Source organism: Cryptomeria japonica, chromosome 10 (assembly GCF_030272615.1).
Source record: "Cryptomeria japonica chromosome 10, Sugi_1.0, whole genome shotgun sequence".
NCBI classification, from domain to species: domain Eukaryota; kingdom Viridiplantae; phylum Streptophyta; class Pinopsida; order Cupressales; family Cupressaceae; genus Cryptomeria; species Cryptomeria japonica.
The window spans coordinates 337,153,904-337,172,235 of NC_081414.1; the positions used below are offsets into that span (position 1 = coordinate 337,153,904).

The window sequence follows — 18,332 nt, forward strand, 5'->3', positions numbered from 1 at the left end:
CAAAAGAAGTAAAATTAATTATCTTAATTTTATTCAAGACAAAGAGATAATTATTATTATGCCAGTAGGTGTCTACAGTGGCTGTAGCAGTTTTATAGTTATTTTACATTTCATCAAAAGAAGTAAAATTAATTATCTTAATTTTATTCAAGACAAAGAGATAATTATTATTACGTCAGTAGGTGTCTACAGTGGCTGTAGCAGTTTTATAGGAGGTCAACAAGAATTCATGAAGCAAAAAAAATGGAAGGCTCTATCAACTTCATGGAAAATAGTAAAGAAAATTGATAAGAAGAAAGTTGCAATAAAAAAAATTAATGAAAAGAAAATTGTAATAAATAATAATACAATATTTTTTTCAAAAGAAAATAAAATAATTTTCTCCATAATGATATCCAACAATATTTTTTACATAAATTTTGCTAGTATTTTAGAATGGGTATAGCTGAGTGCTCAAATACTTATACAGCTAATCTGACCGAAATACTTTCTGTTAGGGGAAATGGCTCTGGAACAGTTTTTCCTTGCGGTTCTCCTTGTTTTAGTTGGGTATATTTCGCTGTGTTTTCTAAGAAGAAAATCTGTCAACAAGCCCTACAAGGGCCCTGTGAACTATCCGATAGTCGGATGTGCCTTGGAATTTTTCCAAAATTGTCATAGATTTCTGCAATGGTTCACAGAAACAGTGGAAAAGACGCCAACAAATACTTTTAAGGCGAAACGGCCCGGTGGAGTGAAAGATATCGTGACTGCAAATCCTGCAAACGTAGAGCATATGCTCAAGACCAACTTTGAAGATTACCCAAAGGGACAACGCTTTACAACTATTCTCCACGATTTCTTAGGCCGAGGGATTTTTAATGTGGACGGCGACCTGTGGAAGATGCAGAGAAAAACTGCAAGCTACGAGTTTAATACCAAGTCTCTGAGAAGCTTCATGGTGGAGACGGTGCAGTGGGAGATTCAGAATCGCCTCTTCCCAGTCCTCACAAACGCATCCAAAACGGGTAAGTCTTTAGATTTGCAAGACATTTTGCAGAGATTTGCATTTGATAATATTTGCAGGGTAGCATTTGGGGTGGACCCCGCCTGTCTTCTCCCTTCCATGCCCATTTCACCCTTTGCAAAGGCTTTTGACGATGCTACTGAAATTAGTGCCGGTAGGTTTTACTCTGCTGTTCCTTTTTGGTGGAGAGTTAAGCGCATGCTTAACATGGGTTCTGAAAAGCACTTGCGCGAAGCTATTAAACTAGTGGACAAATTTGCTATGGATGTGGTGAAGAGTAGAAGGAAGGAGATTTCGGTGAGTGCGGGAGGCCCTGAAAGACAGGATCTGCTTTCTAGATTCATGGCGGCTCTTTCAAACAATACAGATGAATTAGGCATAGATGATCAGTCACAAAGTGAGAAGCAATCCAGTGGCACGATGGATATGTTTTTGAAGGAAATGGTGGTGAGCTTTCTGTTGGCGGGGAGGGATACCACGTCTGCTGCTCTCACATGGTTTTTCTGGGTGCTCTCTTCCCACCAGAGAGAAGAGGAAGCCATTCACAATGAAATTTTACAGATCTTGGCTAACAGATCGCAACCCCCAACAGCTGATGAAGAAGGGATTAGTTTCAGCTTTGAAGAATTGAAGGATATGCAATATCTGCATGCTGCTTTATGCGAGTCAATGCGGCTCTACCCTCCTGTGCCTGTTGATACTAAGCTTGCCACCAAAGATGATGTTTTACCAGACGGGACTTGTGTGGAGAAGGGAATGAATTTGAATTACTGTAGTTATGCGATGGGCAGGATGGAAAATATTTGGGGCAGTGACTGTTTGCAGTTTAAGCCTGAGAGATGGTTAAAAGAAGGGGAATTTGTGGGAGACAATCCGTATAAGTTTCCAGTATTCAATGCAGGACCTCGATTATGTCTGGGTAAAGAGATGGCATTCATTCAGATGAAATCTATTGTGGCTTCTGTTATTCATGGTTTCAGTTTGAATGTCGAAGATAGGATTAAATGCCCAGATTATGTTGTGTCTTTGACCATGCGCATGAAAGGAGGGCTATCTGCTACTGTAAGATGTCGATGAGGATCTGCATCTGATGCATCTGCTCCATAGGAATATTAAGTAGTTTTCTGAAATCTCTTTGCTTTTGAGTTAGTCAAAGTTGAGAGATGTATTTAGCAGACAAATTATGTTATCATATTCACTCTTTTTATGGAAATTTTTTTGTTGAACTGCCAATTTAGAGTAGTGTGAGGCCTGCAAATGTTTTAGAAGAATATAATAAGTTCAAATGGTTATTGATTTTGTAATGATTTATATATTTAGAAGGAAAAGCTGAGAGGACAAGCAAGCTATTAATGAGGTCGATAAATAAAGATAAGGGAACATACTTCTTAATGGGTTAGTTATCGCTTCCCAATCAAATCAATAAAGCAGTGGGCCATTGCTGACTGCTGGCTCTTTCTTCACCAAGTAAACAATTTTAACTAGCGGTTGCGCGCTTTATTTGCGTGCAATGGGAAGCCGATAGGTGGTCAAGCATGCAAGAACAAGGGCATGGGGCAGCGATTTGGTAACACACAACAAAAAGCTTCTGAACTTGATGAAAACAAAATATAGAATAACAATTAGCATTAACAAAACATTTTTAAAAAATGAACATAGATATCAATTGTCAATTGCAATTATTGTATATTTATTGACAAAATAACATTGATAAAAAAATGTCAAACAGTAAAAAGCATCATCCACAATTAGATGGTTTATGAATAGGTAAGCACTATAGTTGTACAACTGAGAGTTAGATTTGTTAGTCTTTAAAATTCATATGCCGTTGAAAATGGATGAACAGTGTGATCTACAAAGAGATTTGTTAAATTGACATAATATTTGGAAAGAGTAATTAGTCGTCAAGATCTAGTAGCATATGGTTGAACATTTAAGCAAAACATATCTAGAGAGTTATATTTTGGCATATATATAAGAAATCATAAATAAATATCATATTTCTAAATTGTATGCATATTAATCAATAGTGAGCACTCATAAACAAGATTTGGCCAACAAAAATGATGAATTGTGCTTCAACAGCAATGGCTTTTAATGAGATTTTCAAACTACAGTTCCAACATCAGTGGGATTTTGTACGTACATATTTCATAAACATTGAGATTTAGTGACTTACTGTCACCAATATTTCTGCTATATCTCAAAATTTAGTTCATTGTTGAGAAGATAGCAGTCAAATTTCAAGTATGTACATCTTCCCTCCTTAATATAGATTCAGACGATATGCATAGAAAGTATTAGTGCACAATAGTTTTATGAGAACATGGTTTGCTCTTGGTGATTGTAATCACTTGATGGATTTATTGGAAAAAATTTCAAACAGTACAATTGCTATTGATTGCTAGTAGACTACAAAAATCTAAACGTAATAACTTGTTTGTTTATAGCAAAGCTTGTAATGTCTATTTGGCATGCATAAGACAAGCAATGTTGAGAATTCCAAAGAATTACCCATTGTAAATGGACAGATTTTGTAATCTATTTGTTTGAAAAAATGGTTTGGGTTATAAGCATCTCAATTTGTTTGGTTAGACCTTTTTTTAAGAAATCTTGGTTGTGGTTTGATTGTGAGAATGATGACTTTCAATGAGTGTGAGGCCAACACATTTTCTAGAACCCAACAAATACAATTTGCTTGAATATTTTGGAAATTGTGATTCAGAATGCCAATGAATAGTTGGATTTGGTAACATTGGAATCCTTTCGCCCAATTGCTGATCTGTTATCTTAATCTCGATGAATAGTTTCATCAACGTAAATTTCATTCCTTATCTACCAAATTAGGTGTCAACTGAAAAGCTTTGTTATGCTTCAGCCAATCACTCAACATAATGCTAAAGTCTGAAAATGTAAAAGGAGCCCATAGCGTGAAAACTTGTGAAGTAAACATAAGTTGTTGTTCAGGTTAGAAGAAATTAGTGACAAATGTGTGGAAAGGAAAGAAATAAAATATTGTTTGAAATAGAAACAAACCAAAGGAATATAGCTACCTAGCAGGGAAATGATCTCCAATGTGGATGGGAGAAATACAGAAAGTCATGACATAGGTAAAATAAAAACAGTGCTGGTAAAAAAATCAGTGAAAGAGAGAAGTGTATTAAACAATCCCTAATTAATAAGGGTTTGGTACACCCTTAAAATAAATGGGTTTCCATCATTACATGTTATCTACAAGTGATCTTTAAGAGTACTATTGGTGATACTTGACAAATCCTAAACATACACAACAACATTTAGCAAAGCCTAAAAAAGCACAATTTTGCATGATGATAGAGATTGTATGGTTGTGCAACTATAATATAATTATCAAGGGTTTTTGTGTCAGGAAATAATCAGAATTGGTTCTCAAATTGAAACACAAAATGTCCACACAAAGTTTTCTATGAGATAGGGTTATATTTGTATCTTTGTTGCACAGTTCATGTGACAAGAATAGACTAAGCAACATGAATAATTCTATGTAAAAAAAAACATAAATTTTTCTTTCAAGGAATTTCTTGTATACAATAACAAATAAAAATAGAAAACTAAATAACTAATTCAACATCACCAAAATTTACAAAAGAAAATAAAAACAAATGCAGAAAGAAAATGGTATAAATGATTTCATACTTTTTACATTTGAGAAAGGCATGGGGATTTTATGCAGGATTAACGAACAAGTTAGATACTTGTATTCTTTGTTGTTGTGCATCTATTTTTTGGTTGTAGGGTTTAGGTGAAAATAGAACTACCTAGAACCTGTCATATATTTTGATGTCATATATTTCATTTATATTATATTTTTTTTTGTTTTTAATATATTTTATTTATATTATATTTAATATAAAATGAATAAACATAAATATTAAATATTGAGATATAATATATCTTTATATAATGTAATATAATATTAAATTGAATATTAACCTGTCATATATTTTGATGTCATATATTTCGTTTATATTATATTTTTTTTGTTTTTAATATATTTTATTTATATTATATTTAATATAAAATGAATAAACATAAATATTAAATATTGAGATATAATATATCTTTATATAATGTAATATAATATAAAATTGAATATTTAATATATATTTTTATATATTTAATTTTATATATTAAATTTTAAATTATATTATATAATTCATAAATAACTATATATTCTCCATTTAATTATGTATTATAATTTAAAATATAATAAGTTCAAATGGTTATTGATTTTGTAATGATTTATATATTTAGAAGGAAAAGCTGAGAGGACAAGCAAGCTATTAATGAGGTCGATAAATAAAGATAAGGGAACATACTTCTTAATGGGTTAGTTATCGCTTCCCAATCAAATCAATAAAGCAGTGGGCCATTGCTGACTGCTAGCTCTTTCTTCACCAAGTAAACAATTTTAACAAGTCCTCTCAAATTATTTAGTATTGTTGACTCTTTCCAAACAAAAAAAATATTTCAATAAATCTTTTTAAATTATTTAATACCATGTATAATGGTTGAAATCTCTATTTAAATACTACCAAATTTATTAATCAAATGATTGATAATATTTTACATTTCATGTATGACAAAAAGTAATAAATAATTATATTAGTTTTCTCTATTCTGCATATAGAGTGAAACTTGATCTCCTTTGACTTATAGTTAAATATTCGATGGATAGGTTGGACAATGTGTGATCCGGAGCATAAAATAAATGATCTCCAATACTCTAGAAATAAACACATGGCACCTTAGAAGGAAAACGGTTTAGCAAAAGATATGCTCGCATCTATTTTATAGAGAGAAGTTGGTTTTACTGTATAACCAACCATGCAAAGATAGAATGGAGGCCGACGGGGGTGGAACCCTTGACTACCGGTCTCCCAAAATGGATGGAAACCTTTGTGCTATATATAGCACTTGATTTTTTAGCGGCCCATATTAAATTTAAACAATGCGAATCCCGCCAATCCCTATTTTAAAGGGGATATTGGTTAAATAAACCCCCTAATTACTAATGGTGCCAAATTGATAAGGATGAAAAGGGGATATACACGGGAAATAATTTGTTGTAAAGGGTTATTAATGGGGGTTGGTGGTTTTAGTCTATTTTAGACTTATTTTATGTATAAAAGGGGGGTAGTAGGCCTTTTGGAGGTATCCAGGTGATGAGAAGGAGATTATGAACTTGAAGGCTTGTTGATTATTCCTGCACATTGGAGAGTCATGTTGCCATTGTGCTTGAAGGGAATATCTTGTAACACTTGTTATTGATTTTGGAGCTAATCGGATCGGTCCCCCTATTGGAGCAGGACCCGGAGACGTAGTCCGACCCGCAGACGAACTCCATTATCAATTGTGTTTTGTCTTCTATCTTTCTACTCTCTTTCTTTCAGTTCATTAACTTTATTATGCTTTGTTCATTTAAGCATTATTATGTTAATTCGCTCAAATTAAAGCTTTGAATTAACTTGTGTAATATTGTTAAGCATTTTGTCTGTAATTGTCATAGATCCTAATCAGATCAAGTTTGGTATCAGAGCTTTGTTTGACTAGCATTGCAGAATTGAATGCTAACAAGATCCAGGATTCAATGAGGCGAAGGCAAGCTTGAAGAATATAATCCTGAGATCGAAAAACGAAGAACTAATCCACCATCACGGATGGAAGGAAAAGGTGGTGGAGAAGGTTCCGAAGACAAGAGTATTCAGAAGACTCTTCAAAATTTGGAAACCATTGTACAAGTTTTAGTACAAGAGAGAGAGGACATGATGTGAAGACGTGCAGCTCGTGAGAACAAAGGGAAAAGATCAAGAGGTGACCATGAGCCTCCAAAAACACCCCCATCTCCTTCTTCTCCTTCTTCCCCGTCTTCTCCCTCTTCTACTCATTCTGAGTCTTCTTCTCTTTTCAAGAGTTCACATAAGCCTAAGATTAAATTGGATGTAAAATTTGATCTACCAAAGTATTGTGGGGAATTAAATGCTGAAAAATTAGATGATTGGATTCAACAGGTTGAAGTCTATTGTAGAGTCCAAAACCTCTTAGATGATGCCGATAGGATCCAGTTAGCTACTCTTCGGTTAGGAGGTACAGCTCTAACTTGGTGGGAGAGTAGAATTCGGGATGGGTCTTCACAACATGGTAAAATCAATCTAACTTGGTCAGAATTGTTAATGCTCTCAAGAAGCAATTCTATCCCCTAGGCCATATGCAACAGTTAATGATGAACTGGCAACTTTTTAGGCAAGGGAAAGGTCAGTTTGTCCAGGATTACACCCATGAATTCATAAAGAAGGCTATTGCATTAAATGTTCCATTGTATACCCAGGACACGTTGCTTAAGTACATAGGTGGTCTTCACTCTTATCTGAGACATTCAATTTTGGTCTTGAATCCTAGTAACTTAGATGAAGTCTGTGTTCAAGCCACGCACCTAGAGTCAAGAGGTAAGGGTTCTTTTATTGATAAGTCTGATAAGAAGCCATCTAAGTCTGAGAACAAATCCCAAAACAAAGGGAAGGGGAAAAAGACAGCTACAGTGAAGAAAGAGGGTGAAAAACCCACATGCTCACATTGCAAGAAAGAAGGGCATGATGATTCTAGGTGCTGGAAGCTGCACCCTGAAAAGAGGCCAAAGAGATATGGTGGAAACAAAGACAAACAAAAGACTACTGCTATAGTTCAATAGGATCTTGGATCTGACTCTGGAGATGAGACAAAGATCGTTGCTACCAGAATCCAAGGTAAAGAAAAAGGTAGATCTCTCTCATCAGCTACAAGTTCTTCTAATATAAGTGCAAGTACAAGTAAAGATTCTACTCCTAAGAATGATAAGCAAAGGAATGAATTATTTCATATTCGGGTTGTTGTCAAACATACTAAAGTTGATACATTATTTGATACGGGTTCTCAAGTTAACTTGATATCTGAAGAAATTGTTAAAAAGCTTAACTTGACTACAACACCTCATCCGAAACCATACCCTTTGGGATGGGTTTGCAATGATGCACAATTGCAAGTAACTAAACAATGTAAGATAATATTTGCTATCACTACAAACTTTGTAGATGAGGTAGAAGCTGATGTAGTCCCTTTAGATATTTGTGGTCTTGTACTTGGGAGTCCTTATCTATATGACCGACAGGCTATATTCTATAGGGGGGAGAACAAGTATCATCTTTTTAAAGATAAGATTGAATACATTGTACGGGCACATAAGATAAAGACTAATCTTGCACTAGTTAATGCTGGTCAAATGAAAAGGTTAGTCAATTCTAGTAAGAACTTTGTGTTAATGCTTGTAAAAGCCAAAGAAGATGAAACATCTGAGGCATTTAAGTGATGTGATCCTAAACATAAGGCTGAAATGGTCAAAGTTGTTTCCACTTATGATGACTTGTTTTAGGAACCAAAAGGATTGCCTCCTAAGAGAGAGATACAACATGAGATCCAGTTGCAGTAGGATGTGCCACTTCCAAACATTGGCATGTACCGGTTATCAGTCTTGCAAAATGAAGAGATCAAAAAGCAGGTTCAAGAGCTGGTTGAGAAAGGAGTTATTCGTCCTAGTACATCTCCTTGTGGTTCTCCTATTGTTTTGGTTCCAAAGAAAGATGGGACTTGGAGAATGTGCATCGATTATAGGGCTCTGAACAAGATAATGGTAAAGAACAGGTACCCTCTTCCTAGAATTGATGATTTACTTGATTAGTTGAAACATGCAATTTATTTCACTAAGTTAGACTTGCATAGTGGATATCATCAGATACAAATTGCAGAAAATGATATTTGGAAAACTGCTTTTAAGACAAAACAAGGACTATACGAGTGGTTGGTTATGCCCTTCGGGCTTTGTAATGCACCAGCTACATTCATGAGAGTCATGAATGATGTCTTTCTTCCTTTTATTGATGATTTTGTCATAGTCTACCTAGATGATATTCTTGTATTTAGCAAGCCTTGGGAAGATCATGTAATTCATGTTAAGAAAATCCTTGATGTATTAAGGAAAGAAATTTTTTTTGTAAAGATGTCTAAATGTGAGTTCGCTAAGACATCCTTAGTGTACCTAGGCTATGTCGTAGGGAATGGTCGATTGAAAGTAGACCTTGCGAAGGTCGATTGTATTGTAAAATGGCCTAAGCCAAGTACAGTCATAGAAGTCAGGAGTTTCTTAGGTGCAGTTCAATATTGGAGGAAGTTCATTGCAAACTTCTCTTTTATCGCATCACCATTGCATGCATTGACCAATACGAAGGCAACTTTTCAGTGGGGAGGTCCACAACAGAAGGCTTTCAACACTTTGAAGGAAAAGTTAAGCACTGCACCAGTTCTGGCTCTACCAGATTTACATCAACCATTTGAGATCGAGACAGATGCGAGTGGGTTTGCCATGGGAGCTGTACTCATGCAAGGAGGTAAACTAGTTTGCTACCACTCTGAAACTTTTTCAGGCGCAGTAAGTAACTATCCCACTTATGATAAGGAACTTTATGCTTTAGTTCAGAGTGTTAAGAAATGGAAACACTACTTAATGGGCAAAGAAACTATAATCCACACTGATCATCAGCCACTTCAGTATTTGCTCTCACAGTCTAAACTGCAACAAAGTAGGCATTTTAGGTGGATGGGTTTTCTTCAATAGTTTCATTTGGTGATTAAGTATAAGAAAGGTGCCCATAACAAATTAGCAGATATGCTCTCTAGGCCTCCAGTTAAGAATGCTTTGATAATCCTTAAAAATAGTTCCATGGTTCATGAAAGTTTTCAGGAACAATAGGCTAATGATGAGAACTTTAAGGATATATATGTAGATTTAATCCGGGGTAAACATGTAGAAGAAAAAGATTACTATGTGCAAGATAAATTGTTGTACCACTTAGGTAAATTATGTGTTCCTAAAGATGAACAGGCACAGGTGATTCAAGAAGCACATACCTCTTTGATTGTAGGACATTTCGGGGTAAGTAAAACATTGGTTCAATTGTAGAAGTATTGTTACTGGCCTCATATGCAAGAAACTATTACAAAGTATATAAAGGGATGTGTAATGTGTGCAACCAGTAAACCAAGTAACAGGAAATTGGGTTTGTACACACCTTTACCTGTACCATCCCGTCCATGGGAAAGTGTGTCTATGGACTTTGTGGGGGGTCTACCTATGTCTAGGAAGGATCATGATTATTTGTATGTTGTTGTTGATCGATTTAGCAAAATGTGTATTTTAATGCCATGTAAGAAACATGTCACTACTGAACTGATAGCTCATATGTACTTCCAATTTGTATGGGTTCATTTTGGGTTACCTACTTCTATTGTATCAGATCGAGATTCTTGATTCTTAGGGGAATTTTGGTCATCTTTGTGGGGACTCATGGACACCAAGCTGAAGAAGAGTACAACCTTCCATCCACAGACTGACGGATAGACAGAGGTAGTCAATAGGACAATTGTTCATCTGCTCAGAGGATACTGCAGTAAGCATCCTAAGTTGTGGGATGAGAATCTTCATTATGTGTAGCATGCTTACAACCATGCAGCACATTCTTCTACAAAGAGGTCTCCTTTTGAGACTTGCTTCGGTTACTTGCCAAAGACACCAATGGAATTTGCTTTTGGAAAGGATGATGTTGTAGATGGATGCCATGATGCAGAAATGGCTTTGAAGTTCATTCGAAAAGTCCAAGCAGTTCATCAGGCAGTAGAAGCTTAGTTGGAAAAGAGCCAAGCCAAATACAAGGCTCGACATGACAAGCATCGCATAGATCATCATTTTCAGGTTGGCGACCGTGTTTGGTTACATATCAGCAAGGAAAGGATGCAAGGTGAAGGTAAGAAGTTTAAGCCTATCAGATATGGTCCCTTTGAGATCTTGGAAAAGATCGGTACCAATGCCTTTCGCCTTAATCTTCTTCCATATACGCAAATTTACTCAGTTGTAAATGTAGAAAATCTGAAGTTGTACGAGCCTCCAATGATATTCGATGAAGAGGCTAATATTCAAGTTCCTTCAGTTGATGACCTTGCACCTGAGTATATGTCAAAGCTTCTAGAGGATGTCATCCTGGACAGAAACATCAGATCTTCAAAAAGAGGTGGTGTTGAATACCTTAAAGTGGGACATAAAGGGATGCACCCTGGTAAAGTAAGATGGATGGAGATTGGTAAAGTGAGGGAACTTTACCCTCATCTACTTTCTGAGTAGTCAAACTTTCAGAGGTCTGAAAGCTTTTCAGTGGGGAGGATTGATCCGGAGGATAAAATAAATTATCTCCAATACTCTAGAAATAAACACATGGCACCTTAGAAGGAAAACGGTTTAGCAAAAGATATGTTATGAGATTCGAACTCATAACCTCCCTCAACAAACCCACCGCTTTCACCGCTAGACCATTCATTCGCATTTACTATTTTATAGAGAGAAGTTAGTTTTACTGTATAACCAACCATGCAAAGATAGAATGGACACCGACAGGGGTGGAACCCTTGACTACCGGTCTCCCAAAATGGATGGAAACCGTTGTGCTATATATAGCACTTGATTTATAAGCGGCCCATATTAAATTTAAACAATGCAAATCTCGCCAATCCCTATTTTAAAGGGGATATTGCTTAAATAAACCCCCTAATTACTAATGGTACCAAATTCATAAGAATGAAAAGGGGATATACACGGTAAATAATTTGTTGTAAAGGGTTATTTATGGGGGTTGGTGGTTTTAGTCTATTTTAGACTTATTTTATGTATAAAAGGGGGGTAGTAGGCCTTTTGGAGGTATCCAGGTGATGAGAAGGAGATTATGAACTTGAAGGCTTGTTGATTATTCCTGCACATTGGAGAATCATGTTGCCATTGTGCTTGAAGGGAATATCTTGTAACACTTGTTATTGATTTTGGAGCTAATCAGATCTGTCCCCCTATTGGAGCAGGACCCGGAGACGTAGTCCAACCTGCGGACAAACTCCGTTATCAATTGTGTTTTGTCTTCTATCTTTCTACTCTCTTTCTTTCAATTCATTAACTTTATTATGCTTTGTTCATTTAAGCATTATTATGTTAATTCACTCAAATTAAAGCTTTGAATTAACTTGTGTAATATTGTTAAGCATTTTGTCTGTAATTGTCATAGATCCTAATTAGATCAATGTGTGGGGTAGTAGTGATTTATTGTAGTTTAGGCCCAAGAGATGGTTAAACTAAAGCCAATTTGTTCGACAGAATCTTTCAAAAATATTTGTTGCACGACTTCAAATATGACTGGACAAAGAGATGAAATTTATTCTGGCTTATATTATTTAGGGTTTCAGTGGGAATCAAGTTTCTCACGATTATGTAGTGTTATTGACCATGTGCATGAAAGAAGGGATATCATTAAGAGTACTATGTTAGACTATATAATTAGTGGTACAAAAAATTAAGATTTTGAAAAGGCCTTTTTTTTATAGTAGAATATGTGGTATAATAAATAGTGGAGTTTTTTAAGTATTTGTTTGGTAGTTGATAGATGAATTATGGCATATCAATTCAATGGTTAGTTGAACAATAGTTTGAGATAATATATTCTTGTAAGGCATTTTTATTACATGTATGTAGTGGTGAGTATTCATTTTTGTAGTCTTGTAATAGAATTATTTGTTCTATAATTGATATATGAGTTCTCACAATGATTTAAAGACGGGCTAGATACAACTTAACATCAATATATTTAATATGTTGATAATAGATTAATAAAATTTATGTGGAGTATATTAATATGAATGTAATTAAATTATTTTATTTTATTTTATTGTTCATCAAACTTGAAATCAACCAATCAAACTATTAAATCCCTTAATGATCAAATTATTTCCTTATCAATGTTTAACAAAATTGATTAGAATAAACAAAACCAACTTTAAATAGCTTGTCATAGTGTTCCAAGTATGGATAAATAAAGTTAAATCTTTATAAGTCCAAATAATAAAGTGACATAATATTTTAGTGTTTATAAATATTTTGGTAAGAATTTGACACATTTTTTTTTTGCTCGATTATGGGCCGTAGCCGTATATTTTATTAATTAAAATAAATGATTACAAGTTAATACATGTTCGGTTCAGTGTGGGCACCTGTAGGAAAGAACCGAATGAAGAAAACCTCCAGTCTTGCCCAAGGATAAATCCTAGAATAACTTACATATCCCAGAGAGACAAATAGCCAATGGGTGGATGCTTGGGAAATTACATTTATCATTACATAAATCATTAGTTCCTTTAACATCGATTTTAAACTTGATCTTCTGTGGTGAGATTCTAGAGCACAGGTCGAGACTCCCCAATTGAGAATAGTCGAACTGTAGTATCCAAGAGATATGCTTTCAAAGCTGGTTGTTCTGATCAGGAAGTAGGCTCCTCATTGTCTCTAGAACCTACAAAGCACTGAAACATGGTTCTCCTGTAGTCTGGATGATCAAGTTAATTTGAAGAAGAATTTAAACTAGAAATATGTAAATAATTGACAAGCAAGGGAAGGTAATAAGCATGTCCGAGTTCAAAAAGAAAACCTCAGACACATAGCCGAGTGTCCTTAATGCTCCTTGATGGCCCTGAACCGGCCAATATTAAGTTACCCTGAAAGTAAGTGTAAAGCTGAAACCTGCATCGTTGTTTGTTAAAAGGGCCTAAAATCAGAATTATATGAGAAGAAACAGACCAGGGCCATTACAATCGTGGACCATTGGAGAAACCAACATAGCAAGGACCAAGGGTAGAGTAATTATAGGTTATCCGATTAATGATGATAAACTATTCCAATTTAATAGTTACCCTCAATGAATATATTACTAGAATTGGGCCACGAGAAATAAATATGACATGACAGATAGTATAAAACCTGTAAGAGATGGGAATATATATATATATATATATATATATATATATATATATATATATATATATATATCTTCATATGTATATCCACATATATGCAAATGTGTCTATATCTCTGTGGAGTAGTATATATACACACTTGCACCTATGTGTTTATGCATATGTCAGTATATATATATATATATACCACTGAAATGCAAATCTGTATATGCCTATATATATGAAAACCATTTATAATGTAATTATGCAGCTATCCCAATTCATAATTAAGATAATCCGATAAAGCAAAATCATCTAAATAGGGTGGTATTAAGCGTATATTTGTATATATCTATTAGGGTTAGTGCAAGAAGCTGAGTCCACTTTTTGGCCAAAAAGTGGAAGTGTTTTCCCTGATTTTCAGATTTTGTCTCATTTGAGCTTAAATTTTGAAGCACTTCAAGATTGAATCTTGGAAAAAGTTAGTAATATAAAAGATAGCCCTCTGAGTGTACTTTCCAAATATGTAATTTATTTTAATATCCGCATAATAAAAAATAATTTTTTGAATGGAGTTATAAAAACTATGTTTTAAAAATGCCTGTTTCAGGACCATACCATGCATGTGGATGACCCACACTTTTTGACACAATTAAAATTATTTTCTCAAACCGTTTTGGGAAATGGTTTGTAACACACTGAAGATTGATGATCATATTTTTCTATTATTTTTTTTCTAATATTTTTTTTAATTAATTTTTTAGTGACCGTAATTATCTTTTTAAAAATTTGACGTGTACGACCCACATAATTTGACGTAAACTTAATTTTTATTTTTTTTAAATAGAAAAGAATTTTGTGTAGATTTATGACATAATTTTTTTTTTCAAAATTCATTAAAATAAAAAAGTTATTAAATTAACAAAATTAGTTAATATTTCAAGTTTCTGGACCCGATTTAGTATAAATTAAATGAAAAATAGTTAAAATAATCAATATTTAAATAAATTTACATATTTAGAATCTAGACAGTATAATCTGAAATGGGTTTTAATTTCGTATAAAAATTCTCTTATTACAGGCACGTAAACTATTTTAGAAGTTCATATTTGTGCTTTCATTCATCGAGATTTGAATTTGCAAGTCCATGTCTTAGGTGTGGCCATCCTAGGCCTATCCCGGGCCTAATCCCGAGCCAAGTGGCAGGTTGTGGAATCAACTTCCACAGAACGGGGACCCGTTCCTTTTTTTGACCGTTGGATTTAATAATGGGCCCCCGTTATTTAAATAATGGGCCCCCATTTCTGAAATGGGGGCTCATTCCTAAATAACCATTACTGTAAAAAAAAAGACAGATTGCATCAATTTACCACACTATCATTGAAATCTGTACTGACAAACATTTTTTACATCATTTGGTAGTACTTTTTAATATTTTTTACACAATTTCTGAAGAACTCAGTAAAAAGATATTATTTTTTGAAGAGGAGTTTGTAAAGATGGGTTCTAAGCAATGTCCAAAGAAACAAAGGAAGACAATGATAGTGGACGAAATTCAAGCACAAAGAGAGAAGGAGGCAAAATGATAAAAGAGATCCAAGATCACAACAACGACAATTGAAAAACACTTCTAAAGCATCTAGTCCAGTGCTCATTGTAGATGAGACCATTGAAGAGATCATGATGGATACAAGAAATGTAGAACCAAACATAGGTATGATTGTTGATGCAAATATTCATGTGGATGCGAATCCTGGTATGTTTTTAAATCCCCAAGACTATGATGTCAATCAAATTGCTGATTTAAATGAAGCTGGATATAAATTTCATACACCAATACGAAAAGAAATAAAAATTGAAAATATTACACCACCCTCTCTGAAAGAAAATGAATGTAATTTGTTTACTATTGATAGCAATGTGCTAGATAATCTTAATGGCTTAGTTTCTTGGAGATAAATCAGAACACATGCGAACAAATTATATAAATAATTTTTCTATAATAAAAAGTTAGGATTCCAATGTCAATTAATGCTACAATTAATAAAAATGTTAAAAATGCGTAAAGTCATGAAAAAATAGGTATTTATGCAAAACCAAAAAGAAAAGATGAATCATATAAGCAAGTTGTACCTACTGTTTCTAGTGCCATCGATTCTGTCGGAAAAACAAGTCAATCTAAAGATAAGAATGTAGCATGTAGAGTTATAACAACTGCTATAGTTGACAAAACAATTGTTAGTAAAAGAATGTTAAGTGATATAAGTGGCTATTTGAACTTACATCGTAGAACCTTGTCGAGAGTGGCCAAAAGAAGAGACACAATTGAAATCGATCCACTAAACCATTGTTGGAGTTTTAGTGATAGACTTCAAAGGTCGGACATGAAATTAAATGATGAAACTAAACAACTAATTGCAAAATTTTGGCATGATAACACTAGAGTTTCATCAAATGATAGAGATGTTTTAAAGTTAAGGGTGAGATCAAAAATTCATAATCCTCATCCAAAACATCTTCTTGACATGACTCAAACTGAATTCTTTAAAAAAATTAGTGATGAATTTGTGTTAATGAATTTATGAATTAGTCAAAGATCATTTGAAAAATGCAAACCCTGGTATGTTAAAATCAATAAACAAAGAATATCTTGTTGTTGTAAAACTCATCTTTAGTTTTGTTACTATAATGATGTTTTTCGATATATACGTTGTATGTTGCATGGTAATGATCTTGTGTAGGATTGTGGTGTTTATGTTCCACCTGAAATTGTAAAAGATTTTATTGCAAATTTATTTTTTAGACCACCTAATGAACAATTATTTCTTTCCACTTCATGAATTTATGGCCTTTGCAATTTATGTGGAAACTATTCTTTGATAGGTGAATGTTTGCATGAACATGTTTCATTTGAGTTTGGACAAAAAATGGTTGATGTTAGGAGATTTAAAAATATAGAATACCCTCTAAAGGATGGAAAGATGGGGAAACATTTAGAATTGATCACAGAATAAAATAGTGTGAATGCATTTATCAGTGAGTTTAAACGTCATATTGTTCCAAAATATGTGAAACATTCCCAACATGCCCGATGGCTTGATGGACAGTTTCACATATGCAAGAACACATTTCCAGTTGGAACAATAGTATCAGTTGTGGATTTTGCAGAAAATTATACTCTAAAACCACAAGAGGAAACTTAATCATAATACTACAACTCAATGCAAGTGGCCATATTTGTGCACATTATATATAGACATGACCATAATAGTATAGAAGATAACAAATTTTTTTTGAGGGAGTATTATTTCTATGTTAGTGATAATCGATTACACTCGTCAGAGTTTGTTCAACATTGCTTCGAGGTATTTCATGATAATCTTAAGGAAAGAGAAATTGACATGAAACAACATATGATATGGTAAGATAAATACACTGGACAATTCAAAAATGCAAGAATGTTTTATTGGCTATGCAAAGTTCACAAGATAACCAATGTCCAACATTTATGGAGTTTTTTTGAAGCGGGGCATGGTAAGGGGGAACACGATGGAGCTGGTGCCTATGTAAAAAGAGCTCTTGCTAGAGAACAATTGAAATTTGAGGATGCAGCAAAATTCAGAGATGCTCATGCAGTTGTAGATTGGTGCAATTCAAAGTTGTCAAAAGGATCAACTGAGAACTCTGCAATTCGACGTTTCTTCTGGTTGGTAGAGGAAGATAGTATTCCTATTCGGCATGATTGTAATACCATCATTGGATCAGCTAAATGGCATTCATTTAAGAGTTCTAATTCAAACACATGGACTATATTCACAAGGAAACTTTCTTGCTTTTGTCGGTTTTGTGTTTCCAGAGATTGAGAATTTTGTGAGAATAAAGAATGGGTTGAAGAATGGCAACAAAGATCGTTGACACCCATAGATGCAAATGATCCGCATGAAAGAATTGATTAAGATATGGATCAGATGTTTGCATCAAATGACTATGATCACATTTCAGATCTTATACAACAAGGTAAAATTGTTTTTGAAATTTGTTTTGATTTATTAAATAGTACATATATATGAAATCTTACAGTGTATATTTTTGTTTTTTATTTCTCATTAAATATTAAAATAAAATTGTTTTGTGCACATGACATGTCTATGTTGTTGTTGCACCAGAGGATAATGAAGAGGGGACAAAGTATTAGGTGTAGTCCTTATCTACATAAACCAAATTTATTTAATGAAGTATTAGATCGTATTAAAAAAAAGACATGCACTTAATTTATACCTATATTTAATGAAGTATTTAAAGATTGACATGTACATGTATACATATCTATACCTGCTCAAGATGATCATTAGAGAAAAGAAAATCCATATATGATGTCATCATACTATCATCTGTTGCATCATGCTCAGCTGGAACTAAAGCAGATCCTGGATCAACAGTA

The 18,332-nt window shown here is 33.9% G+C and overlaps 2 protein-coding genes across 2 annotated transcripts; both read left to right on the plus strand.

Moving 5' to 3' along the window:
- Positions 1-443: 443 nt before the first annotated feature.
- LOC131033100 (cytochrome P450 94A2) lies at positions 444-2,232 on the plus strand. The gene has a single exon (XM_057964235.2). The coding sequence runs from the start codon at positions 503-505 to the stop codon at positions 2,081-2,083; it is 1,581 nt and encodes a 526-aa protein (XP_057820218.2). The 5' UTR covers positions 444-502; the 3' UTR covers positions 2,084-2,232.
- An 8,630-nt stretch (positions 2,233-10,862) lies between these two features.
- On the plus strand, positions 10,863-11,249 carry LOC131033093 (uncharacterized). The gene has a single exon (XM_057964227.2). It carries the CDS (start codon positions 10,863-10,865, stop codon positions 11,247-11,249), a length of 387 nt encoding a protein of 128 aa, XP_057820210.2.
- Positions 11,250-18,332: the final 7,083 nt, after the last annotated feature.

Coding starts and splice junctions, on each gene's coding strand:
- LOC131033100 (XM_057964235.2), top strand. CDS start 503: ATGGCTCTGGAACAGTTTTTCCTTGCGGTTCTCCTTGTTTTAGTTGGG.
- LOC131033093 (XM_057964227.2), top strand. CDS start 10,863: ATGCAAGGTGAAGGTAAGAAGTTTAAGCCTATCAGATATGGTCCCTTT.